A 27838-nucleotide genomic window follows, 5' to 3' on the forward strand; every position below is an offset into this window, starting at 1 on the left:
CAATGGCCATTTAAATCCTGGGCAACTTATATTTTAAAAGAATGAGCATACCAAAGTGAAACAATATTTTATTTATGAAAATCATAAGCATTACACAGAACTCAGAATCTCTACATGGCAGAGCAAAGAACTAAAAGCTATGTTTAGCTGCTCTCCTCTTCCTTAGAGCTTAGTCTGACAGTGGTGGTAACTTGTACATTAGTAATTCTCATTTTGTTTGTGATGATACCAGGTATCAAATCCAGGGTCAAGTGGGTGGTGGACAAAGCTGTTCAGCTGAGGCATACACCCTGCCCTGTGGCTTTTATTTAACAATCAGAAAGCACTGAGGAATTCTATTTTAAAAATATAATGAGTGACAGTTGGCAATTACATGAAATGATTTGAACAAGGCTCCTATAAACTAAAACATGTTTTACCTTGATTAGATATGGATCCATAACAAATCAATAGATTATTATAGACTTTCCAGACTAGTGAACAAAGGAGTGGTCTCCTCCCTCTCCCTGTGGGCTTTATCTCACCCACAGTCTCATGTTAAGCTCCTGCTGTGGCTTGTTGGAAACGCTCTTGTCCAGGAAACAACAGGTTGTCTCTGTTAGAACTAGCAAGACCTTGACATGAAAAAAACCTATGGCGAGAACCCAAGGACAGATGTCTTGAAAAGCAGAGTGGTACAGGACATCAGGTGAAGAACACTGTGGTTATGAACTTTAAGGTGAGAATGTGATTTCAGAGTTATAGCACACGAAGAACAGGCACTCCACAAGCTATGGTAGAAAAAGAGCTTCTGACTAAAGTACAGGAGAGTATAAACACATTTACAAAAGGAAAACAAGTTGAAATAGAGCAATCGACAGGATTAGTGGGCTTTAGGCAAAACCAGGTTTCTCCGAGCTTCCAAAACCTTTGCCTTCCTCTCCTTTCGTTCTTGCTCATGTTTCTTCCGTTGTTCTTCCCTAAGAGGGACAGACAGGTTCCATGTTAGGCTTGACCTAGATGCTCCAACAGGCACTGTAAAGAATGTCCTTCTGACCAAACATCCAGGTAAGTAACATCTGGCACACACATGTAACAGATGTCTACAGGGCACTGGACTCCACTTACAGGTTCCGACATTTGTCAGCATTGTGTGCCAAGGCTACAGGCCATTATGTTAACTCAGTCACCAGAGGACTCCTTGGTGAATGCAGTGCCTGCACTTCAAAAATTGGTTTTAAATGAGAAGTCTTAGTCCTAGAAATCAAACATATAGTTTGGCCACAGTACTAGAACTACAGTCTACTGACTAGAGACAAGAAAAATAAACCTCCAGGCTCATGATATCTTACGATAGTAAAAGGTCTTGGTGCAAATGGATATAGGCAAGAGGTGGATGATAGGAAACCTGTAGGGGAGAGTCCCAGGCAGTAAAATCTGATTCAGCCAAGATCAACTACAGCCTGGAGATCTCAGGCCCATGCTTTTGCTTGGAGCTGCATGAGTGAGGCTTCACTCTTAACATGCCTGCTTTTCTTGGGAGTGGAGAATTTATACCTGCCCATACTTGAGTACTGGCATCTACAGGGATAGCTACATGTGCTGTTGGGAAGACAGGTCCCACAGGAACATGAAGCAGTATTTGGGGTGCATTGCAAACCCAGTTTGGAATCTAGTTTGTTAGAGCTGAAAACACCTAACAAAATTTACATTTTTAGATAGGATATCATGGGTAGGCAGTTTTGGCGCACACCTTTAGTCCCAGCACTCAGGAGGCAGAGGCAGATAGATCTCTGAGTTTGATGTCAGCCAGGTCTACATAACGAGTTCCAGGACAGAGAGGCCCTGTTGCAAAAAAAAAAAAGCAACCAAAAGACAGAAAGTGTACCTCCAACAACAAAAGGAATGTCTAGGAGGTGGGTCCTAGAGCAAGATACAATTGTTACTGGTAGCACCCTTGTTAGTGATTAATTCCAAGTCTCAGGGATGAACTAGCTCTTCAGGGGGCTTCTAAAGACAGCAGAACACTTTTCCATTGCCTAATCCTCACATTCTTCCTTACTCTCAAATGCACTCTGTCATAACACAGCATAACACAGCACCTTGGAATTCCAGAACTGAAGTAAAAATAAACTGTTCTCTGTACAGTGTTTAATCACAAGCATTTTGTTATATCAACACAAAATGGAATATTCTGACACTATGAAATCCTACTCCTCACCTTCTTTGATACATTGTCTTTTGAAATAAGGAAATGTGTAATATGAGATATGTACTCACCTGGTACGGAGATGAGGCTGTTTATAAGTTTTCTTATGTATGCTAACTCTGTTTTCACCCTCCTTCAGAGAGCCATTCTCTTTAGATTGCCCCCAAGGTTTCAGCTTTCCTAGGTTAGGAAAAGGACAGGGTTAGGATGCTTTTATTCACAACTATATTGTCTCCACATTTTTGGCTATCATCATGTTTTATAGATATTTACATCAACATGTTTTATAGATATTTACATGTATTTTCTGCAATGTATATTGGGTTTGTAGGAGTGTGAGCACAGAGGTCGGAGGATAACTGTAGAGAGCGGGGTCTTTCCTCTCCACCAAGAGTTCTGGGAACAGAACTCACGATGCTCAGGGTTATGCAGCAGGCAGTCTGGACACCCGGCAGCTCACTGACCTGTGTCTTACATCTGTGTGCACGTGCCACCGCATGGGTAGGAGTCAACAGATGATTTCCTGCAGTTGACTCTTCTCCCACCATGGAGGCCCCAGGAATTGCAAACTCAGGCTGTCAGATTTGGTGGCAAGTGGCTTTACCTGCTGAGTCATTTTCTTTTTTTTTAAACTCTAAGGAAGTCATAGGGGCCAGAGAGATGGCTCAGTGGTTAAGAGTGCTTACAGCCCCTACAGAGGACCCAAGTTCCATTCTCATCGCCCATGTCAGGTATCTCACCGTCCCTGTAACTCCAGTTCCAGGATGTTCTAGGACACCTTCCGTATTCCAGGGTACCGCCTGCCTCCCTGGACACTGCACTTATATGCACACAGATAGACAGTACATATAACATTTAAAAAATCTAAGCAAATACTAGTAATTAAACCTGTTATCGTTGGTATGATTATACATCAGACTGAATAAAGCAATTATAACCAAATAGTTTATCTTAAAATTGTATAAGTATTATTTAATAGCATTTTAAAAAATCATTTCATATTTTTAAGATTTTTTTTTTTTTTTTTTTTTTTTTTTGGTTTTTTTAAGACTCTCCTGGCACTCACTCTGTAGACCAGGCTGGCCTTGAACTCATAGAAATCTACCTGCCTTTGCCTTCCAAGTGCTGGGACTAAAGGCGTGCCTTCCAAGTGCCCGGCTATTTTTAAGATCTTTAAAGATGCTTTAATTATTTGTATATGTATGTGTGAGTATATGCCACTGTGTGGGTACTGTGCACTTTATAGCTAGGCATGGTAGCTAACACTAGTAATTCCACTTTGGGAGGCTGAAGGAAATAAAAGGTCATGAGTTCAAGTACACACTGGGATAGAGTGAGTTTCAGACTGGCTTTAGCTACACAGTGAGACCCACAATCAAAAACCACTCTCTGCTTCCAGCCCACGTAATGTGGCAGGTTGGCCTCATGTCCTGCTGCAGTATCTTCCTGGCATGTTGGGCTGTATCTGCCTAGAACTACTGTGACACAATGTGATGGGACAGCCTCATGCTCGCCACATAGCCTTCTCCACCAAAATGAACTGGACCCAGCCCTAAACGTAAGGCCCAAGAAACCTTATCTTTTAAAACAAAACACCAACAAAGCCCAAACAACAAAAACCCCATACACAAAATAAAGTCACTCTGATAAATACTTTAAAATTGCTTAAAAAAAAAAAGTTAAAAAAATAAAGCAATAAAGTGAAGAAGATTCCGTCACTCTGAAGTTCAGTCATTCTTTGCTTTGAGCAAATTTGAGGACAACTAGAATACTTGAAGTCCTGTCTCAAAACAAAGGAACAGGAACTCAAACCAGTATTCATACACCCTGTTTTAAGATAAAAAGGCAACACAGGCCACTTTTAGGCTGACATCAATCTGTTGGAAAATCTTTTAAGTCAGGGATTCATGTGGAAGCAGGGGCAGAAATTTCCATAGTAGGACTTCTTTCAAGTTTTTTCCTCTTGTTTAAATTCAGAATCTCATGCCTGCCAGGTAGCACTTTACTACTATATATGTTATAATACCAGGTGAACACACAGACACACACAGACATACACCTACACACCCACACACAAAGACACACACCCACACACAGACACACACATACAGACACACACACACACCCACACACCCCTTCAGCCCTTTTGACATCGTCTACCAAACAATCCCACATACCTTTGTGTGGCTTGTAGTTGAGGGGACGAGACAAGCTTGCCTTTAGATCAAATAATGGTTTCTTACTAGAGCCTGGAGTCTGTGTTGCTTCAGTTGTTAACTTGAATGGGGTAATAACTGAAAAACAAGCAAAACAAAACAAACAAACCAAAAAAAAACCCAAATATACAAAACACCAAAGAACTTGTTTTTGGGTTTTTTTTTGGGAGGCGGGGGGCAGGGTTTTTCTGTGTAACAGTCCCGGCTGTCTTGGAACTCACACTGTAGACCAAGACGGCTTAAACTCACAAAGATTCACCTGCCTCTGCATGTCCCCTCCCGAAGTGCTGGGATTAAAGGTATGCACTACCACACCCAGCTAGAACTTAATTATTTAAACAAACAAACAAAAAAATAGAAGTTAAAATGTTTTTCTCAGGTTTGTTTTATGTATATTTATGAGTGTTCTGCCCACATGTCTGTACCATATGCATCCCTGTGCCCAGGGACTATTAGATCTCCTGGAGCTGGACTCATGGGCAGTGTGAACTGTCACACAAATGCTGGGAATTAAATCCAGGTTCTCTGAAGAACAGCAAATACTCATAACTGTTGTTGGTTGTTTTTTTTACCGGTTTGGAGGGGGCTAGCCACCCAGCTCCCAAATAAAAACCACACACGGAGGCTTATTCTTAATTATGAATGTCCAGACTCAGACTTAGCTTGGCTTGTTTCTTGCTGGCTTTCCTTAACTTAAATTATCCCATCTACTTTTTACCTCTGTGCTTTTCCCATTGTCTTTTGTAAATCTTACTCCATGGCTTGCTATGTAGCTGGGTGGCTGGTCCCTGATGTCCTCCTCCTTCTCTGGCTACTTTCTCCTCCCAGTCATCTATTTATACTCTCTGCCTACCAGCCCTGCCTGTTTTAGACAGGCAAAGAATCAGAGCTTTACAGAGTTAAACAAATGCAACAGAAACAAAATAATATTTCCCAACACATAACTACAGAGCTCTCTCTCCAGCTCTCCAAATTACAGGTTTTAATCAAAGTATTTCACCAATTAAAAATGTCTACATTATGGATGAAATGTTTTTGTCCCCATCTTCCATTCCAATGGGAAATGGAATCTTAATTGAGAGGAATCATTCTCCCTAAGTGGGATTAGTGCAACATAACGAATCTCTACAATGTATACTAGTTCAGTGTGGTGGTTGAATAAGGATGACATCTTAGTCTCCTGTATTTGAATGCTTCACCAGGGAGTGGAACTCTCTGACAGGCTTAGAAGGGTTAGGAGGTGTGGCCGGCTGGAGGAAATATGTCACTGAAGGAGGGCTTTAAAGTATCAAAAGCCCATGCCAGGCCCAGACTCTGTCTACTGACTTCAGGGCAGACTGTAGAATTCTCAGTTCTTTCCCGAGCACCATGCCTGCCTGCTGCCATGTTCCCTGACAACATGAAACTGGAAGCAAGCTCCCACATAAATGCTTTCTTCTATAATAGTTGCTTTGGTCATGCTGTCTCTTCAAAGCAATAGAACAGTGACCAAGACACTTAGTTTGCCATTTGAGCATGTGACTAGAAAACAGCAGCCTGGTACTTCAGGGGCCTTTGCTAGGTCCCAGCCAAACTAGAATCCTGATCTAGCCTAGAATCACCTAATTTCTTTTGTTAAAAGTCACTCAGCCTTTGGTAGTTTATTATAACAGGCAAAATTAATATGTATGGGTCATGTGATGTAGATGCTGGGCTCAAAAGTAGGAAAGAAGGGGTGTGAACTAGATGAGGAACCTAACTACTGAGGTTTGCTCCCCAGTTAGCAGCCCCTGGACATTCTGAATGGTTCATCCTTGTCTAGGATCATCTAGGAGTATAGAAGTCTTGAAATGGCTGAGGGCTGGGGAAATGGCTCAGCAGATAAAGGTGCTTGTGATGAAGCCTGACAACCTGAATTTGATCCCTGGAAACCCATGTGGTGGTGAGAGAGTGAGTCCCACAAGCTGTCCAAATGTGTGTCCTGGCACACAGGCATGTACATACACATACATACATGAATCTTCTTTTTAATAAAGAAAGAAAAGCTGATAGCCATCACAGGGAGTGCCAGGGCACGACTCTAACTGAAAGGTGAAGGCAGCAAGGCCTCAGCTACTCGAGATCCTGTCTTAAAAAGCAAATAAAAAAATGAATAGAGGGCTGGAGTGGGTCAGAGCATGCACTGTTCTGAGTTCAGTTCTCAGCACCCTCATCAGGTAGTTCACGCCGACCTGCAACTCTAGCTCCAGGGAGAGCTGACAACTTTTGGCCTCCGTGGGCACCAGTACTCATGTGCTCATACCTACTCACATACTTAAAAGAAATGGATTTTAAAAATTAATTAAGCCAGCACATTTATAATCCTAGTACTCAGAAAGCTGAGGCAGGAGGACTGTTGTGAATTCAAGGCCAGCCTGGGCTACACATTCAGTTCCAGGACAGGCTCCAAAGCGACACAGAGAAACTGTCTCAAAAAAATAAATAAATACATAAGTAATGCATAGTATTGTTAACTGAAATAGATTTTTTAAAAAAAGCCAATTTCATACGGGTGAAAATATTTGTAGCTCTAGTTATTAGTAAAAACTATTATTTAAGAATGTAAATTTTTGTAGCATAGAGTTAAAATGAGGATGGGTAATTTAGCAAGCCTTATTGCCATTGTTGAGCATCAAGTATCTACCACATTTTATATTCCTTTCCCTTCACAAGAGAAGCTACTCAGTTATGTCCAATGTGAACATTTGTGAAGAATCAGCTAAAATCAAGAGTCAATTAGTTAAACAACCACAAAGGTAAGTTTATTTATTGTGTTAATGGCTCTAAAGCAGGAGGTGGTGTACACCCTTTAGTACAATAGTCTTAATCCTCTGTCCAGAATAAATGCTTACATTTCCAGAGCATATGATATGTTTTAGAAGTACCTATATGTTCTTAGGGAATAAACTGAAATATATCCATGCTATTAAACTACCATAAAAATAACTGAACTTAGCCGGGTAGTGGAGGCACACACTTTTAGTCTCAGCACTTGGAAGGCAGAGGCAGGTCCTCTGTGAGTTGGAGGCCAGCCTGGCTTACAAAACCACACAGAGAAACCATATCTGGAAAAATAAAAACAAAACACTGAACATGTCCGAATCTTGAAACATTCTGTTGACTGAAAAAGTCACAGGAAAAAAAGTCAGAGTTAAATTTTATTCATGTAAAATTCACGTCTCACAGGGTAGTGGTGGCACATGCCTTTAGTCTCGGCACTCAGGAGGAACAGGCAGGTGGGTCTCTGTGAGTTCCAGGCTAGCCTGGTCTGTAAAGCTACACAGAGAAACACTGTCTCTGGGGAAAAAACAAAATCGAATTTGGTAAGGGGGGGTGAGGACCCTGAATCTGAATTACTTAGCAGAGAACACTCAGCATGAGGCAAACACTTTGGTCTGGGCCTCATATCTTTATGTCTAAGCAATAGTGAACCCTCTTGTTACTGTGATATAGGTGCTGTTCAGGCTCGAGCTCTTTGCAAAATGACAAGATATAGCTACTAATCACTTTTTTCTAGTCACCCTGCCCAGGCCATTTCTTCATATTTAGAATGCTAGGCAGAATGTTTACTGGCTGATGATAAGGCCAGATGATGAGAGGCCATTTAAGAGAAGAATTTTTTAAACTTAAGTATTCTCGTCTCTGCATTCTCTTTCTGTGTATGTGTGTATGTGATGCTTGTGTGTGTGTGTGTGTGTGTGCGTGTGTGAGAGAGAGAGAGAGAGAGAGACAGACAGACAGACAGACACATTCAGCAACAGATAGAGAGAGAGCAAACACACATTTTGAGGCAGGTATACAATAGCCTGGATCTCACCAACTGGTGAACTCCAGGGAGCCACGGTCTGTCTCCCTGGCACTGGGATTATAATAAGCTGCCAACACATCCAGTGTCCTTTTGTTAGACAAAGGTCCTAGGAATTGAACTCAGGTCTCATGTTTGAAAGACAAGTGCTTTTATTCACTAAGCCATCCCCTAGCCCTGGACCCTTGAATTTAATGTTCCTTCTTCCTGTTCAGTTAGGCCATGACCCCATTAGAAACCGAGTCTCCACACCGATTATCATCACCAATGGCGTCTCTGTCTGAAGCAATGGACAGCCCGAGTCTAGGAACCACTGTCAGCCTGACATTTTCAAGAGATTCTAAGGAGAAGCTTGATGTGTACAAAGCAGGAGTGTGAGTTTATAGCTCCTGTCTGGGTAAGTGAAAAATATGCTACAACCTTTTTGTACTTGATTTTATACATATGAGGAGACCTTAGAGAAAGAGGCATGCTTAACTTCAGAAGTTACAGGGTTAAAGCTAAAACCTTTTTTTTTTTTACCTGCAGGAGTGGTCTTTAAAAAAGACCTCTCAGTGGTCATTAACTTGGGTGTCCTGAGCACAGCCTGGCCTTTGTAAGCACTCCCAGGTAGGGACACATGTGGAGACTTCCTGGCTGGAGTCTTGGTCAATGAGCACTTATGTTCATTATCTTTAGTAGTGGCTGAAAACCTAAATGCAACAATGGAGAGAAAGATGTAGGTGCTTGTAACAAGAGTAACTACAGTTAAGCTTCTAAATGAAGCCACTGGGCCATCACCAGGTGGTCCATGAGCCTCAGTAAAGACTTGCTATGTGAATCACCCTCTCTCAACAAAAGACTTGCTTTTGTTAACTTCCATTTCTTGCAAAATAAGTTTTGAGGGACTAGAAAGGGAGCTCAGCAGCTAGAAGCACATACAGAGGACCCAGATTCAGTTCCCAGTACCCACAAGGTAGCCCACAACCATCTGTGACTCCAGTTTCAGAGGATCTGACACCTGGCCGGTCCCTGAGAACACAAGGCTCACACACATCAACTAATAAAGCTTTAAAAATAATAGATAAAATACATTTGTGTATTTTCCAGTAATCTTGTGTTGGCCAATGACAGACTTCAAGGGGTATGCCCGTGGGTCTCCAGGGCCAGTGCAGGAAGCCATCAGAGATGCCATCCTTTGCCTTTTCCTCCTGGCAACATCAAGTCAAAGGGATGGGAGACTGTTCTACCAGATCTCACTCTCTGCTCATGTCAGACATGTATTCTTGTGATTGTGCTGGCTAGTTTTATGTCAACTTGACATAAGCAATATTTGAAAGGAAAGAACCTCAATTGAGAAAATTGCCTCCGTAAAACCCAGCCATAGGGTATTTTCTTAATTAGTGATTGATGGGGGAGGGCCCAGCACATTGTGGGTGGTGCCACCCCTGGGCTGGTGGTCTTGGGTTATATAAGACAGCAGGCTGAGCAAGTCGTGGAGAGCAAGCCAGTAAGCAGCACCCCTCCATGGCCTCTGTATAAGCTCCTGCCTCCAGGTACCTGTCCTGCTTGAGTCTCTATTCTGACTTCTTCCAATAATGAACAAAGATGAGAAAGTGTAGACAAATAAACTCTTTTCTCCCCTTTACAGCAATAGCAACTATAACTAAGACATGATTCTACATTTTACTATCTCTGAAAACGAGAGGTAGGGTGGTGTGGGTTTGTAATCCTAGCAATGGGGAGGTAGATGCAGGTGGATTCCTGGGTTGGCAAGCTAGGTAGACTAGTGTACTTGGTAAGTTCCAGGCCAGTGGGAGACTCTGTCTCCAGAAAAAGAACCATAAAAGGCCCCTGATGACAACTGGAGGATTTCTTCTATCCAAGAAACCTACACACAAACATATATACACAACACCCAACACACACACACACACACACACACCCCAACCATAAAATGCCCATGAGACAATTGGAGGGTGTCCTCCATCCAACATACCTACACACACATATCCCAAGCATATGTGAACACTGGTAGAGATCTTGTCTAGCATACCCAAACCCTTGGATTTAAACACCAATGTGAATGAGTGTATACAGTCACTTAAGAAAAAAAATCTCTTTACCTGACATTCATTTTAGTTGCTGAAAGCACAGAGTGTTTGTCCAACCCCTTCAGACCCTGACTTTCAGGGCCATGGGACTGGCCTTGTGAGAACTGCTGCCTGGCAGGAGTACAGGGTACAGAGAGTCTTCCTCTTGCTGGAACTGGGGTCACTAGCCCTTTCTTCTCAGGCTGCTTTTGAAAGGAATAATAAGCACCATTTAAAATCTTGGTCTCAGGCCTAATGACCTGCATTCCATCCCACAGCCCACATGGGAGAGGAAGGAACCAACTCTCACAAGTGCTCCTGTGACCTCAACATGCACACACATACACACACAATATGATTTCCAAAATAAGACCTTGTTCTCAAACCAGGTGGAGGGGTATATCCCTGTAACGCCACCATTTGCAGGGTGGAGGCAACAAGGTCAGGAGTTCATGTTGCAGCATGGAAACAAGAAGGCCAGGAATTCATGGCCAGTTTTATCCAGAGTCATTTCAAGACTAGCTTGGACTACATAAAATCCTGTCTCAAGATAATAAATAAAAATAACAACAACAGCAATTTAAAAAAAGAAGAGGGGCTGTGATGGTGCACACCTTTTGTCCCAGTACTTGGGAGACAGAGGCAGGAGAATCTCTGTGAGTTCCAGTCCAACCTGCTCTACAGAGCAAGTTTCAGGACAGCTAGGGACACATGGAGAAACCCTGTATCAAAACAACAACAACACCTAAAAGCAAAGTAAAAAGAGAAAATACTCTGGAAGTTCTGTTTTCTTGTTTTTAAGTGTTAAATGTCTTTATTTTATGTGTATAAGTGTTTTGCATGTGTGTGTGCACTGTGTGCATGCTTGGTGTCCAGGGAGGCCATTAGAGTGTCAGATGCCCCAGGTCTGGAGTTCAGACATTTGTGAGCTTCTATGTGGGTCCTCTGGAAGAACAGACAGTGTTCTCAACTGCTGAGCCATCAATCCAGCTCCACTCAGTCCCCTTTTATTTTATTTTATTTATTTTCCAGACAGGGTTTCTCTGTGTGGTCCTGGCTACCCTGGAATTCGCTCTGTAGACCAGGCTGGCCTCAAACTCACAGAGATCCACCTGCCTGTGCCTCCTGAGTACTGAGGTTAAAGTCATGCACCACCGATATCCAGCTTCAGTACCCTTTTAAACTAACTTTATACTTTTTTTTTTTTTTTTTTTTTTTAATGTTTAGTGCTATACCTCTGTTTTGAAAGACAGCAAGCTAGACAGTACTGGTCCGTCCTTACATGAGTGTTTCTCAGCCCTGTCTAGAACCATCAACTGTGTTAAATATTCTACAATACAGTCTTGACTACACAACAAAAAGGCAGATAACAGAGGTTAGTCTGAGAACATGAGTTTTAAAAATTAACAAGAAACTGGGAACATTGGCACACATCTTTGATTCCAGCACTCAGGAGGTAGAAGCAAGTGGATATCTGTGAGTTTGAGGCCAACCTGGCTTATATAGTGAGTTCCAAGACAGCAAGAGCTACATAGTGAGTGTCTGTCTTAAAGAAAACAAAACAAAAACCAAACAACAATAACAAAGAAGATAGGACTGGAGAGATTGCTCAGTGCTTAAGAGCACTAAATATTCTTCCAGAGGATTTGGGTTTAATTCCTAGCAACCACATGGCAGCTCACAACAATCTGTAACTCCTATTCCAGAAGATCCAAACCTGTATCCTACCTCCATCGGTATCAGGCAGGTACATGATATACATATTTATATGTAGGCAAAACACTAAACACTCATACACACAAAATAAAATAAATGAATTTTAAAAAACCATTTATTTTGTCTGTATACCTTTAGTTCATTAAGTGAGTTGTGGTCGTTCAAGTGTTTCTTTTTTCTCACAATATATTCATCAATGGATTCCATTTTCTTAAAATGAGCCTCATGAAGCCTCTTAAAGTCTAGAATGTATTACAATATGAAAAATAGTAAGATAAAAATCCATTTTAACCTTCTCTGTGTTTATATTAACATTTGTTCTCTTTACTTTCCTGACATTCAACTTTAATGTCATCCTGACTAACACATAATTCTAGAACACTCAGCTTTTGGAAACTCAGGGGAAAGCATATTCATCTTAGGGACCATCAAGCATTCACCATCCTCCTGACCAGTTCCCTGATGTCTGGGTTTGGAGAACAAGAGGTTTGTCCTCTTCCACCTCTGTTAGTTAAAGGGCCTTTATTTAACCATTACAACATAGACCAAGTGTGCACGATGCTCTGCCACTTGAGATACAACTTCTCTAGCCTCTGAAAACTGACAGCTTATATGCCAAGAAAGCCCTAGGTTAAGACCTGTGTGCAGCCTGGCGTTGGTGGCACACACCTTTAATTCCAGCACTTGGGAGGCAGAGGCAGATGGATCTCTGTGAGTTCGAGACCAGCCTGGATTACAAGAGCTAGCCTCCAGAACCACAGAGAAACCCTGTCTCAAAAAAGACCTGTGTGAAGGTACAAACAATAAATACATTAGACTATTGTGTTTTCTGACTCATCTTATTTTAATCACTTTACGAATTTGAAAGCCAAGCTGAGTGTGGTGGCCCATGCTCTATAAACACAGCACAGGATAGGAAGAGACAAGAAGATCAAAAATTCAAAGCCAGCCTTGGATACATGGTGAATCTGAGGCCTTGTGGGGTATATTAAGACCCGTTTTCAAAAAGCCCAAAAGACAAAACCTTCAGCTTAGAGGATTTAAAACTATAAGATGAGCGGGGAGTGGTTTGCCAAATCTACCTTATGCTATTCCATTATTGAATTTCTTTTTCTTTTTTTAAATTTACTTTATTTCATATCTATGAATGTTTTGCCTCCACACATGTATATGTACTATGTGTATGCCTGATGCTCAAAGAGGCCAGAAAAGGAAGTTAGATCTCATTGAAACTGAGTTATGGATGGTTGTAGCCACTATGTAGATGCTGGGAGCTTAACTTGGGTCCTCTGAAAGAGCAGCAAGTGCTCTTAACCTCTGAACCGTCTCTCCATCCTCGATTATTGAATTTCTAATATAAGATAAACAGTATTATTATAAATATCTAATAATCTATGTGTCAAGCAACACAAGGCAGATGAGAAAACTGGTTTTGTATTTTGATGTATTGGGACAGAATGTCACATTACTAGACAGGCTCATCCAAAACCATGTAAGCAAGCCTCCAGCTCCAAAGTGCTGAGTACAGCATGTATGTAGTACCCCACAGATAATATTTCATCAGATGTTTATTTAAGTCTTGCTATGTGCTATTTGATGTGCTAGCTACTAAGTAGTGGAAAAAGCATTCTCAAGTTATATACTAACCCAGGAACCCTGAAGCACAGCCATTGTTACTTCACACTGAGAAAGTCAGTCTGAGGTCAGGTGCCCACTATGCTGAAGCTAGGAACCTAGAACAGTAGAGCATGAGCCCTGGTCCCCATTCCTCAGATGTTAGCTGCTGCAAACCACTACCTATTCAACAGGAATCTGAAGGAGGCCAACCCACGGTTTTGTTTCTTTGTGTACAAAACTTACTTGGTGTAGTGGTTGTAGTCCTTTTATTGTTTCCAAGTTTGGAAAACCCATCCGTGCATAGAGATCTTTTTTCCAAAGGCCTCTCTGAATCTTTATTGTCTAAATATAAAAATATAAAACAAATAAAAAACATTTTCCCATTAAACTCTGTTGACTTAAGTAATCAAAGATATAAAAAATTCTAAGAAACATCTGTATTTGAGCACTTGCCTAAAATGCCAAGGCCCTAGGTTCCATCTTTAGTACCACAAAAACTAGACAAAGAAACAAAAAAAAGGGTAAATTATTTTATCTGCTTCTATGTCCTATGTGTAATATAGGCACAGTTGAACAGGAAATGTTTCTGAAGTGCCTTTAGTAATAGCAGGTATTATTCAACCAAACACACCAATTGGGAGCTGCTGTTTCTTTTGACATAGGGTTTCTTTATGTAGCCCTGGCTGGCTTGAAACTCTCTATGAAGACGAGGCCGGTCTTCAGATCATAGAGACTTGTCTGTCTCTGCCTCCTGAGTGTTGGGATTCAAGTGTTTACCATCACACCTGACAGGCAAGTCGTAGTTTATAAAATGTTAGTTAAATGATGGAATATGGACTTGTAGCTGGGTGGTGGTGGTGCACGTCTTTAATCTCAGCACTCAGGAGGCAGAGGTAGGTGTAGCTCCATGAGTTTAGAGCCAGCCTGGTCTACAGAGCAAATTCTAAGACAGCTAGGGCTTCAGAGAAACCCTATCTCAGAAAAAAAAAGAATATGGACTTAAGTTCTTTGTGCATTGTACAAGAACACTCTTATTTAAGAAACACTCAGATAAGGAGCTAGGTAAAGAGGTGCATGTCTGTAATCCCAGCACTTGGGGCAGCAGAACAAGGAATTCAAAATATCCTCAGCTACATAGTGAGTTCCAGGCCAATGAGGGCTAGATGAAGTCATGTCTTTAAAAAAGAAAACAATAAAATAATACACATACTCCTCAACCAAAGACACACATGTAATACAGCTTCTCTCAGAGTTCAAAGGGAAAATGTGTGATAAACACACAAAGTAAGGGAAGAAAGGAGGGAGAGAGGGGATGAGGAAAAACTAAGGGAAAAGTTGTCACATGTTAACAGTTGGGAAACCCGAGTGACATTTTGCCCCACATTCTGATGGTTCCTGTAATGGCCATCATCTCCCTAAACCCTTCCTGTCCATCCTCCAGTGAGTCTCAGGGCCCAGGCAGATTTGTCAAGGGGAACCTAACTCAGAGATGACTCATGGCAACTGGCAGGCTTCCTAAGGAATAAAACTAGAGAGCACAAAGTGCTGTCATGATGGGCCAACTGAATTCTCTGGTCTTCTAAAACTTAATGAGGGCTCTGGAGAGGTAGCACAGCGGTTAAGAGCATTGCTGCTATTGGAGGACTTGGGTTCACTTCCTAGCACCCACATAGTGGCTCACAACCATCTATAACTCTAGTTCTAGGGCATCTGATGCCCTCTTGAACTCTGCAGGTACAAGGCATGGACCTGGTAAACATATATACCTGCAAGCACAACACTCTTACACATAAATTTTAAAAATGTATTTAAAAAATTTAAAACAAAGAAACAAAAACCTGTTAATTAAAAAGTTTTAAGGAAAACATGTTTTATTTACTTTTTTGGAGACAGTCTCTATGTTATCCTGGCTGGGCCAGAACTTATTCTCTTCAGTCTCCCAAATGTTAACTAAGGAAAGGGAGACAGGTGTGCACTATGGGAAAGGTGAGCATCACAGCTCTATGTAAGCATCCTGGTTGAAGCAGCAGGCAGTGATTGCATCAGTCTCCAGTTATGCAGAAGATTAAAGAGAACAAAACGGGTTCTCCTGACACCAAGGAGAGGTTGACCTTCCCAAACTATCCAGAAACCTCTTACTCCACTCTGGGTAAAAGTCATGGTTAAGGGTGTAGTTCAACCATTGAGCACTTTATGCAGCAATTCAAGCTCCTGAGTTTGATCCTAGGACCAGATAACAAATGCTAAATATGACTCCTTGGTCTTCTGCGTTTATTTCTAGGTTTTGCTTTGATTGCAAAACATGTGAAAGTTCCAAGTGTGGCTAGGGTGAACTGTGGTGCTCCAAAGATAAGTTAGTTCCCAAACTCTGGCACCTGTGATGTCAACTCACTTAGGGTCTCTAGATATTTAACCAAACAGAGATTGTGTAGTAGGTAGTAACCCAACAGGACGCATGTCCTTAGAAGAACAGAATCAATCCCAGAATCCTTAAGACTGAGGCAGGAAGACTGCAGTGAGTTTGAGGCCAGTGTGGGTTACAGTGTCCTCACACTAACTATCACAAAGCAAAGGATTCCTAACACAAATGTCATGTGATAACAGAAGCAGAGAGCAGAGCGTGTGGCATCAGGCCAAGGAACAGGCAGGCAGGCATAGCCACACTACATGGTACAGGAAGCAAAAAAGGTACCCAGTGACACACTGACTGTAGATTTACAGCTCCCAAATTTATACAACAATCTATTTCTCTTCTTTTTCAGGTTTTTTTTTTTTTTTTCTTTTTCTTTTTTGCTGTAGTTGTGTTGTTGGTTTGGAAACGGGGTCTTCTCTCTATTATGGCCTAAAACTCACTCTGTAGAACACATTGGCCTCAAATCCACAAAGATCTGCCTGCCTCTACCTCCTGAATGTTAGGATAAAAGAAGTATGCGACCATTCATGGCACAATTTCTGTTATTTTCAAACTGCCTGGTTTGCGTTCCTCAGAAACTGATGCGCATGATCCCCCCAGCAATTTCAGTTTGAAAATATTAGTTGGCGTACCATCGACCCCACTTTTTCCTGAGGAAACTGTACTTCCTTCTTCTTGGCTCTGGTCTGGCAAAGAAGGAACTTTTGTAGTAGTTCTGAGGTCTTGATTCTCCTGTTTTCCTTGATTCTGTAATGTAGGATCACTTCTTTTCATCTCAGAATGATCCTGCAACAAATTTTGAAAGGGAAAAAAGAAAACACGTTAGAATAATTGCTACCTTCTAAAAACAGTGTATGAAAACAAGGTTTGTGTGTGGGGTGGGGGCCAGTCAGAAGAACAATATAGGACTAAGACTCCTGAGTGGTTTTATTTGATCCAGTGTTCTGAAGACTATGATTTCAAAAATGGAGATACTAGAGGTCACTAGAAAGAATGGAAGATTTGTTCCTTATGGATGACAATTAATAGTAAGACATAGTTTCTTAATTCATGGGGTCATAAAACTAAACATGGCAGTCAGAAAGAATCTGGCAATAGGGAAAGCTGAACATGAAGCAACCCAAATTAATCCAAAACCAAATGAACCTGAGTTTGATTCCTGCGGCCCCACATGGAAGGAGAAACACAGCCCTGAAAATTCTGTCTTCTACATGTGAGCCCTCGCACCCTAACTAAGACATATATCTTTATTCCCAGCACTTGGGAAGCAGAAGCAGGTGGATCTCTGTTACTTCAAGGCTAGCCTGGAGTACAGAATGAGTTCTAAAATAGTCAGGGCTGCATAGTGAGACTCTGTCCCCTACCCCACCAAAAGCTAAATCAGAAAAAATAATTATAAGAAAAAATACTACATAACAAAAAAAAAAAAAATAAGAAATTAGGATAGGCATGTTGGCTCAAATCTATAATCCCAACACTTGGTCTGAGGCAGGAGAACTACTGTTGTGGGATGTTTGTACACTGTGTGAAAATATATTGCTGTGACCAGTTTAATAAACAGCTGAATGGTCAATAGGTAGGCGGAATGTCTGAGCAGGGAGACAGGAAGTAGATGAATTGAGGCATGCAGAATGCCATGGAGACCCTGACCAGTTGGACACAGAGAATGGGAGAGAGGTAAAAGCCACATTCTAGAACATAAATTAATAAAAACATGGATTAACTTAAGTTATAAGAGCTATTGGGCCTAGTGGTGGTGGTGCACACCTTTAAACCCAGCACTAGGGAGGCAGAGCAGGTGGGTCTCTGTGAGTTCAAAGGCAGCCTGGTCTACAGAGTGAGTTCCAGGACAGCTAGGGTTGGTTGTTACACAGAGAAAACCTGTCTTGAAAAACAATAACCAAACAACAATAACAACAGCAACAAAAAGAGCTAGTAGGGCAAGCCTTAGCTAAGGCTGAGCTTCATAATTAGTAAGATTCTCTTCGTCCATTATTTGGGAGCTGGATGGCGGGACAGAGAAAGACTTGTGGAAAGTTACCATGAGTTTCAGGCTGGCTAGGGTTAGAGAGTTGGACTCACATTCAGAAACTACCACCACCACCACCACCAAGAGACCAGGCATGGTGATGCATGCCTTTAAACTGAGCCTAGGCTACATAATGAGGACAGGACAGGCAGGTCCTCCTGTACAGTGAGACCCTGTGTCAAAGGGAAGAAGGGGGGGAGGGAGGGATTATGATTAAACATAGTAAGAATTAAATCTGAGGACTGCAAAGATGGCTCAGAGGTTAAGACTTCTTCCAGAGGTCCTGAGTTCAGTTCCCAGCAACCACATGGTGGCTCAGCCATCTGTAATGGGATCCAGTGCCCTCCTCTGGCGAGCAGAAGAACATGCAGATAGAGCACTCATAAATGAATCTTGAAAAAAAGTTAAAAAAAAAAAAAAAAAAAAAAAAAAAAAAGAATAAAATCAGTGTAATCAAAGGAAGTGACCATACACCACTGATAGATTAAGCACAGGATGATGGCCAGGCCAGGAGCAAGTGAAGAAAGAGAATTTAAAACTACACTTCTGGTTGGTTGCTCTTTCATATTTACTGCAGACTGCTATGTGAACCATACATGAGCATTCACATATATTCAATCAGCTTTTGTATGAATTGCATGTAGACGTATGTATGTGTAGGTATGCATACTGTGAATGCATGAATGCCAGAGGAGGGCATTGTGTGTGTGTGTGGTGGGGGTGTTTGGGGTGTATGTGTATGTGCACGCTCTCTACTATTCTCTTTGTTCCTCTGAGGCAGGACCTCTCACTGAACTTGAGACCTTGTTTTTAGGTAGACAGGCAGCCAACAAGCCCTAGAGATGCAGTTTCCACTGCCCTCAGAGCTAGAGGTAGACATAGAGGTATTCATGAAGCCACATCCAGCTTTCACATGGAAACTAGGATCTGAACGCCAGAGCAAGCATTCTTGACCCCTGGGCTGTCTTTCCTCTTTCTCAAGCCCCTTTAGTGGGTATTCAATTTGTAATTAATACTCATAATTCCTTCCCAAGGGCTAGGGGCAGGGGTGTGGTGGCGAGGACAGTAGGCACAGGTCTGTATTTTTGAGGAGTCTGCAGCTCATAGTATATTTCCAGCCTTCAGGCTCATAAGGGAAGGTAAAATGGAATCTCCCTAAAAACATGCCAGTTATGGTAGGTTATGGCAGTTATGGGGCTTCTCTTCAGTTTGCACAGTTCCATCCACCTGGAAGTTAGGAGTCCCGTGGACACTCTTGCGCTTCCTTCTTGTTTTGGTAATGTGACCAACAGGTTCCCTCTCAGCTTGCTCCTCACAGTTAATGTGTATCTCAGCTTCATCACAGGAGAATGCAGAAGCCTGATTCTCATCCTGGAAAAGGAGACAGTGTGAGTCAGGTCCTGTGTGCATATACACTAGCAACTGCATCCTAAGCCAAAGTAACTTGTCACAGATAAAAATAAGGAAATAGCACTTACATTTTCATAAACTAAAAAAGTAAAAAGTTACTACATGAATACAGTATGGTCAGAAAGCAGAGCATCCAAAACAGACCTGCTTATATAAGAAATCATTGTTAGCTGGACTGTGGTGGCGCAAGCCTTTAATCCCATCACTTGAGAGGAAAAGGCAGGTGGATCTCTGTGAGTTTGAGGCCAGCCTGATCTACAAAGTAAGTTCCAGGACAACCAGGGCTGCACAGAGAAACTCTATCCCCAAAAACAAACAAACAAACGAAACAAAGAAATAATTGTTAATGGCTTTTATATATTAAAATATAATATTATTAGCTATATTTCTTATATTGATGTTGGAAGGAGAAAAAAGATGGTTTCTCTGCCATTCCACAAAGACTCTGGATGGATTATAGTTGTTTCTGAGTACTAAGGAGCAAATCTAAGTACCCCATATGCTAGGCAATTAGTAGGGGTGAACTTATCCAGCCCCCCTTTTTTTAACTTCTTATTTTGAGACAGGGTGTCATTAAGTTACCCTAGCTGATTTTGACTCTTGATCCTCCTGTCTCAGCCGCCTGAGTGCTGGTTTATGGCTATGGTCCCACCACATGGGTCTGATTTTGTCTTTTTGGTTTTTTTAGATAAATTTATATATGAATATGGCATACATATATACATATACATATATATTATATCTATATATATCTATAATATATATGTATATCTATATATTATTAACTACAACAAGATTTGGTATAACACTTGCCTAGTATGTACAAGGTCCAGAGTTTGGTCCTTAGCAACTTGGAGATGGGGCAGGTATCACACATACAAAAACAACTATGAAAAACAATTGTTTCTCTCACCCTTCCTTATTGTTAATGCTTAAGTTCAGTAGGTTCCTCATTTGTCTCTAGGGAATCCTGGCATACTCATTCATAATTTCAGGGTTTTTATGTTAAAATGTGGCTTATTTGTACTCTTTCTTCCTAGTAGAATTATACCACTTTAGTCAGACTACCACCTTTATAGCCTTAAATATACCTTCAAATGTACTCTTTTATAGGTAATACATGTTGTCAGCTGTAGGTATAAGCATTTTTAATTACCCCTCTCCTTCCTAGCCTATTTAGCTTTTTTTTTGTTTTTTTGTTTTTTTGTTTTTTTTTTTTTTTTAAAAAAACTTAGTGCTGAGAAATTGAGCACACAAATGCTAAGCCAGTGAATACTCCACCACCGCGCTAAGGCTATAGTCCCCTACTTCTCAATTTGTGTCATCTGCAGCCCAGGCTGTCTTGATGCTAAATCTCAATGCTTCAGCTTCCCTAGTACTGGTATTACATGCCTACGCTGCTCTACCCAGCTCTTTCTGTTCTCTGTATCTTTGTATTGGTCAAGTTTATGTTCTGCTATATAACCTTAATTGAATCACCTCTGTTTTGCCCACTTCTCTTGATTCTATGGATGGTTTACTCAATAAGCTATTATAGAGTATGTATTTTTGTTTTTCAAGACAGGGTTTCTCTGTGTAGCCCTGGCTGTCCTGGAACTCACTCTGTAGACCAGGCTGGCCTTGAACTCAGAGATCCACTGCCTTTCCCTCCCCAGTGCTGGGACTAAAGGCGTGCGCCACCACCTGACTCCAGCTCCATTCTTCAGGGCTGTTTTTTCTGCTTATATTAGTGTTATTCAGGCTGCAGCTTTTCCACAACTGTTTGGTGACTGAGTTGTTTGTTCATAAGGAGCTTGAATGTAGGAGGGAATTTTTTTTAAGTGATTTTCCCCCTTTCTTCTGTGCATTGGTGTTTTGCCTGCATAGATGTCTGTACAAAGGTGTTGGATCTCCTGGAACTGGAGTTAAAGGCAGTTGTGAGCTGCCATGTAGGTGCTAGGAATTGAACCCAGGCCTTCTAAAAGAGCAGCCAGTATTCTTAACCACTGAGCCATCGCTCCAGCCCAAAGTAGGGCAGGATTCTAATACTAGATTTGTAGATGGAAGGAGTGCATTACACCCCAGGTTTCTTGAATACCCAAAGGCAGCAACTGGTCTTTGCTTCACAACCACCTATCCTCCATACACTCCACACATGGAGGAGGGAGTGGACTCCTTTGTATCCTGACTATCAGAGCAAAGCAGTTGATCATAGATGTACACACCTGTAATCTTAGGTACTTGGGTAAGACAGGGCCTCAAATTTGAGGCCAGTCTGGGCTACATACCTTGCCTATAAACAAATAAACAAACAAATAGATAAATGGGACTGGAGAAATAGGTTGTTGCTCTTTCGAAGACCAGTGTTCAATTTCCAACACCTACATGGCAGCTTATAACTATCCATGACTCCAGTTACAGGGGATCCAATGCCCTCTTCTGATCCCTCTGGGCACCAGACTCTCACAGGGTGCACAGACAAAACACCCATACACATAAATTAAAAATAAATAAGTCCAACTTAGACAGGGATGAAGTATTGCAGAAATGGAAAAACTTCAAATGATACAAGATCCACGAAAATCTTAAAGAACTGAATAGCTAACGAAGAACAAAAACAAAGGGTACTAGTTAAAGAACAAAGAGACAAGGGCAGTAGGAGAGACATCCTGATAGACCTGTAGACCTATGAACTAACCCAAAGTAAGTTCAGGATAGAAGGCAGTGACAACAACAGGGATGTTAGAATGCAGCAAATGGGCAGGGTGTGGTGGCTCGAACCTTGAATTCCAGCACTGGAGGCAGATGCAGGTACATCTCTATTTCAGGCCACATCAGTCTACAGAATTTTCCAAGCTAGCTAGAGTCGTACTGACAAACAACTGGGAAATCAGCAGATGAATAAGAATAGTAAGAATTTCAACACTGGGCATGGTGGTACGTACCTATAATCCCAACATTGTAGAGGTAGAAGCAGGAGAATTAGAAGGTCAGGGTCAAATTTGGGGACAGTTTTGGCTATGAGAGAGACTTTGTCACAAAACAAATGCAAATTTTTCAAAGATGGAGCTGGAGATGGCTTTAAGAGTACTTGCCATTTTTGCAGAGGGCTGAAGTTTGTTTCCCAGTACACATGCCAGGCAACTCACAACCTCCTGTAACTCCAGCTTCTGGCTTCTAAAGGCACAAGCATGTTATCATCACTCCCTTCCCTCCTCTCTCTTACCACACACATACACACACACACACACACACACACACACACACACACACACACACACACTCAAATGCATTTATAAAGAAACAAGATGGGGCCAGGAGTTGGTGGCACACGCCTTTAGTCACTGCACTCGGAAGACAGAGGCAGGAGTATTTCTGTGAGTTCGAGTTCTACAGAGCTAGTTCCAGGACAGGCTCCAAAGCAATACAGAGAAACTCTGTCTCAAAAAAAAAAAAAAAAAAAAAAAAAAAAAAAAATGGGGATGGAGGGATAGTTCAGTGGTTAAGAGCACTTGTTCTTACAGAGATCTTATTCCCGTATAATAAACAAACCTAAAATAATAACAAAAAGAAAAATGCTATCAGATCTGCTACTTAACCTTTAACTAGACTTCATGTCTTTAAATCTGGTTTCTAGCCTACTCCTCTCCTACTGTCTCTTATAATTTACAACCTATATTTAACTTTGCTTTCCTTGTTGTTTCTTTGTTTTCTTTTTCAAGACAAGGTTTCTCCCTGGCTGTCCTGGAACTCACTCTTTAGACCAGGCTGGCCTTAAACTCAGAGATCTATCTGCCTCTGGCTTCAAGATGCAGGGATTAAAAGCATGCACCATCAGGACCAGCCTTTTGTTTTCTTTTGAACACAGGGTCTTACATGAGCTTAGTTTGGTATTAAACTCATGAATTTCCTACCTCAATCACTGGATTATAAGCATTTGCTTAAAAGATTATCTTATTCATTAGATAGCATGGCATTTTCATCATTTATAACAAACAATAATGAGACAATTCAGTCCCTGGTCCTATTACTAATGACGATACCATCATATAATAATAAATACCACATCTTTTTCTTAGTTTTCTTTGAGCTAGGGTCAGTGTCTGGCCTAGTACTCTAGTAGTCTGTGCCAGCTTCACCTCCCAATATTAGGCCTATAAGTATGAGCCTTTACACCATCTACTGTATCTTAAATCATCATTAATAAGTGTTAATTGCTCATTAACTAAACACAACATTTTACTAGCTAATAAACGAAGAACACCACTCACCTGACTTTTATTTTCTTTCCTTGTTTCTGCATTCAGGTGGGCTTTCAAAGCTTTTAACAACTTGTCTGCCTGCAGGAAAGAATAGTTCATCATTACATTCAAAGGCAAACAGGTAGGAAAGCTATGCCAGACACCTTTTTTCCTCTGGTTGGGCTGACAAACTAGAGCAGAATTAAATTTCACACCCCAGGGGCAAAATCAGGTAAAGAAAAAAGACAAACATATGTTGAAGCTTTGGATATTGTGGGCTGGACAGTACCAGTGTCAGGAGGTGATGGATTGCCCCAGCTTTAAGATGGATGTCCCGATGAGGCTGTTGAGATCTTGAAAATGGAGAAGAGAGATTTAAACAGAGAGGACAAGATGGAGAAAAAGCAAGGGAAAGAAACAACAAGACCAATGAGAACTAAGTTCAGCATGGCTGGAACACTGACCCAATAGAGAGGAGGGTGAGAAAAAAGTTGGAAAAGTAAGCAGGGCAGTGGCAAGTGGATCTCTGTGAGTTCAAGGCCAGCCTGTTGACTGAGCTAGCTCCAGGACAGCTAGGGCTGTTACACAGAAAAACCTTGTCTTTGGGGGGTTGGGGAATTGGAAAAGTAGTCAGGATCCCAATTTTGCTAGCTAGGCCTGCCTCATAAGACTTGTAAATTTTGTCCTTGTAGCAAAGAACAGTCTTTGAAGAGTTGGCTTCAGGGCAGCAGGTGACCAACTGAATGCTTAGGAAATTAAAACTATGACCTGAACTGTGGAGGTGGATGAAAACCTTCAAAGGAAATAAATCAGCAGGGATATCAAGTTCACTAGGGAAACTGTTTTGGGCTGAGTTCTCTAGAGGGCAGGTGGTATCTTGTAGTGAGGGTCTTACAAGTCCTTGGGAAAGAGGGAACTTCTGGACTCACTTTCCATTCTAGGAAAGTTTCCCTATTCTTTTCTGGAAGACAAATACTGATCTGACTGGCTTTTCTTTCTTAAAAGGTCAAATGGAGTCAGGCATAGCAATTCCCTGAGATTTCTAGGCCAACCTGGGCTACAGAATGAGACCCTATTTCAAAACAAAGATCAAATATATTTATTAGCCCCCCCCCATTACTCCAAGGTATGGAGTTGAGGGTCAAAACCATTTTGTAAAAATAATAATTTTATTTGTATTTTTTTTTTTTAATTCTTAGCTGGGTATGATGGTACATGTTTTTAGCACTCAGCACTCAGGAGACAGAAGCAGGCAGATCTCTAGGAGTTTGAGGCCACCTGATCTACCTAGTGAATTCTAAGACAGCCAGAGCTATATAGTGAGATGCTGCCTCAAAATAAAAGAATAAAAAAAAAAAAAAAAAAAAAGACAGGGTTTCTTTGTATTCCTGGTTATCCTGGGACTAGCTCTGTAGACAAGACTGGCCTTGAATTCACAGAGATCTACCTGCCACCATTGTCTGGCTTAAAATTTTTTTTAATTTAAACCCCCCCACCACCACCATTCCTTTCCTCCCTTCAATCTCTATCCATGTACCTGGCTTTGCTCTCTCTCAAATTCATGACCTTTTTAAAAAACTGTTGTTACACACACACACACACACACACACACACACACACACACAAAGTACGTAACTACAACATGCTCAGCCCATGTTTCATATATATATATATATATATATGTCTATACACTTAAGATGGGCTCAACCTCTGAGTCCTCACAGAATTTATCATTAATCAGTAGTAAATGGCAAAGTTTGAAATTTGCCTGCCCTTTAAGTACAGGAGAAATTTTGTTGGGGCCTGAGACTAAACCACATGTTTCAACTGTACTAGATTCAGCATGAAGCCATCTATTAATAAAATGGCTCTTATTTACTACACAATAAATCTCACCTGAGGTTTCCTCTCACAAAACATAATCCAGGTCTTTCTTGTTGTTTTTGGCTTTTTGTTTTTTCCAGACAGGATTTCTCTGTGTAGCCCTGGCTGTCCTAGAACTCACTCTGTAGATCAGGCTGGCCTTGAACCCAGAGCTCTCCCTGTTGAGTGCTGGGTGAGATTAAAGGTCTGTGTCACCACGCCCAGCAAGGTGCAAAATTTTATTTACTTATTTACTTATTTGTGTGTGTGTGTGTGTGTGTGTGTGTGTGTGTGTGTGTGTGTACTTGGACATGTGTGCCCACAGTGCACCTTTGGAATTCAGAGAATAATTTTGCAGAGTTGATTCTTTCCTTTGAGGATGTGGGTCACAACACTGGGTTTATGTATTAAGCACTGTTCTAGGATCAAGACAGACTGGTGAACAGAACAGACAAAGCTTCTGCTGTTTCTCATTGGACTAATATGAAAATAGCTTTTTGACCAAGTAAGCTAAAAATAACATATCAGGTGCTAGAAAGAAAAACTTAAACTCTGTGAAAGAGGTGAGATAGGGCACTCAATTAAGATGGTGGTGGTTAGATGCAAATGAGATTAGAATCAGCAGATGTAGTCTGATAAAAAAAATTAGTCAGGCCAGAGGTGGTGGTACAAGCCTATATAGACCCAGGGAAGGTTAAGGCATGAGGGTTCTAAGTTCCAGGCCAGTTTAAACTGTATATAGTTTTCCAGGATACCCTAGGCAATATAATGTGACTTTGCTTCACAAAAGAGAAAAAAAAAAAAAAAAAAAATTCAGCAAAAAAATTCAGCCAGGTGTGATGGTGGAATTCCAGCACTTGGGAGGCAGAGGCAGAAGGATCTCTGAGTTTGAGGCCAGCCTGGTCTACAGAGCGAGTTCCAGGATGACAACCAGAACTGTTACACAGAAAAATCCCGTCTTAAAAAACAAAAAATCCACAAGATAGCAAATACCTGAGGGCCTAAGCTTTACTCATTAAGTTGTGCAACTCAGAAACATTTCCAAGTACTCTTCATTGCCGTTCAGACAGATCTAAGGAGCATCTATGATCTCATTATTCTGTTTAAACCATTTAAAAATATTTGTGATGGGACTGGAGAGATGGCTCAGAGGTTAAGAGCATTGGCTGCTCTTCCAGAGGTCCCGAGTTAAATTCCCAGCAACCACATGGTGGCTCACAACCATCTATGATGAGATCTGGTGCCCTGTTTTGGCACATAGGCAGAACACTATATACATAATAAGTAAATCTTAAAAAAAATATTTGTGATGACTGAATAGACAATTAGTGTAAATATCGGTTTGCTGTACATGTCTATAGGGTACACATATGGGAACTCTCAACTCCAACATAGCAAGCCCCAGTCTCACAATGAATCACATTTTCTCTGAACACCTTGCAAAAGTCCAAACGGGTTTTGAAAAAGAACACCATCACAACAGCCATCATACTATACCCGGATAGGTAGGCATCCCAATAAAGGCTCATGAGACTGTAGGTACTATCACAGTTTACTTAATAGTAGTAATTTGGGAGATTTCTAGAAGCCAATTTAACTTTTTCTAATAACTGCCATTAGACATTACATTGATTATGTCTTAGGAGCCTGCATTTCCATCTGGTAGCAGGGAAGTATCCATTAGAGTTTCCAGTAAGAGGCCTTTATGAGCTCCTGCCTCCAAATAAAATAACAGACATAGCTTCTCTTTCGTTTAACAAATTCCAGCCAACGTGAACCAAACCGACTCACCCAAAACCAGTGTCCCCCTGGGGTTCCCTCTGGCCCTTCGCCCTGCGTCCCCCACACCCCTCGTCTCTTCTACCCCGCCCACCCAACTGCTCGCACCACCAGCCAGCAACATACCCTCTGGTTAGCCCGGAGGCCCAGCCGTTTGGCTAAATTTTGCAGGTCGCTGTATTTGAAAGAGTCCAACTCCTCTGCAGAGGGGACGGTCATCGCGTTCTGCAATCGCGGCGACACCCAGAAAAACAACCAGACAACTCAAGCAGCACGGTTCAAAACTGGCGCCACCAGAGGCGTTGACAAGCCGACTTTTATATTCAGTTTAAATGAAGGCTGCTGCATGTCCATTGGTTGAACGCCTCGAGGGTGGGGTTTCGATGATAGCCAATAGAGATGCGGAATCACGCAATAACGCAAGCCTAACTATTTAATACGCAGGCCCTCGACGGCTTTTGGACGTGTCTTTCGGGCATGTTGTCCAATGAG

At 41.5% G+C, this 27838-nt stretch overlaps 1 protein-coding gene across 1 annotated transcript; it reads right to left on the reverse strand.

Annotated features, from left to right (window-relative positions):
• Positions 1-53: 53 nt before the first annotated feature.
• On the reverse strand, positions 54-27772 carry Nusap1 (nucleolar and spindle associated protein 1). The gene is made up of 11 exons (XM_051183677.1): positions 27473-27772; positions 23735-23803; positions 19302-19445; positions 16678-16831; positions 13876-13974; positions 12148-12257; positions 10333-10505; positions 8750-8919; positions 4366-4482; positions 2260-2368; positions 54-959 (listed from the first exon to the last, which is right to left on the reverse strand). Exons 1-11 carry the CDS (start codon positions 27563-27565, stop codon positions 863-865), a joined length of 1335 nt encoding a protein of 444 aa, XP_051039634.1. The 5' UTR covers positions 27566-27772; the 3' UTR covers positions 54-862.
• Positions 27773-27838: the final 66 nt, after the last annotated feature.

This window comes from Phodopus roborovskii, unplaced genomic scaffold (assembly GCF_943737965.1).
Source record: "Phodopus roborovskii unplaced genomic scaffold, PHOROB, whole genome shotgun sequence".
NCBI lineage: Eukaryota > Metazoa > Chordata > Mammalia > Rodentia > Cricetidae > Phodopus > Phodopus roborovskii.

Coding starts and splice junctions, on each gene's coding strand:
- Nusap1 (XM_051183677.1), bottom strand. CDS start 27,565: ATGACCGTCCCCTCTGCAGAGGAGTTGGACTCTTTCAAATACAGCGAC. Junction 4,483..8,749: donor TTTAAAGACCACTCCTGCAG/GTAAAAAAAAAA, acceptor CTTGTTTTTCAG/TTATTACCCCATTCAAGTTA. Junction 2,369..4,365: donor CAACTACAAGCCACACAAAG/GTATGTGGGATT, acceptor TTCCTAACCTAG/GAAAGCTGAAACCTTGGGGG.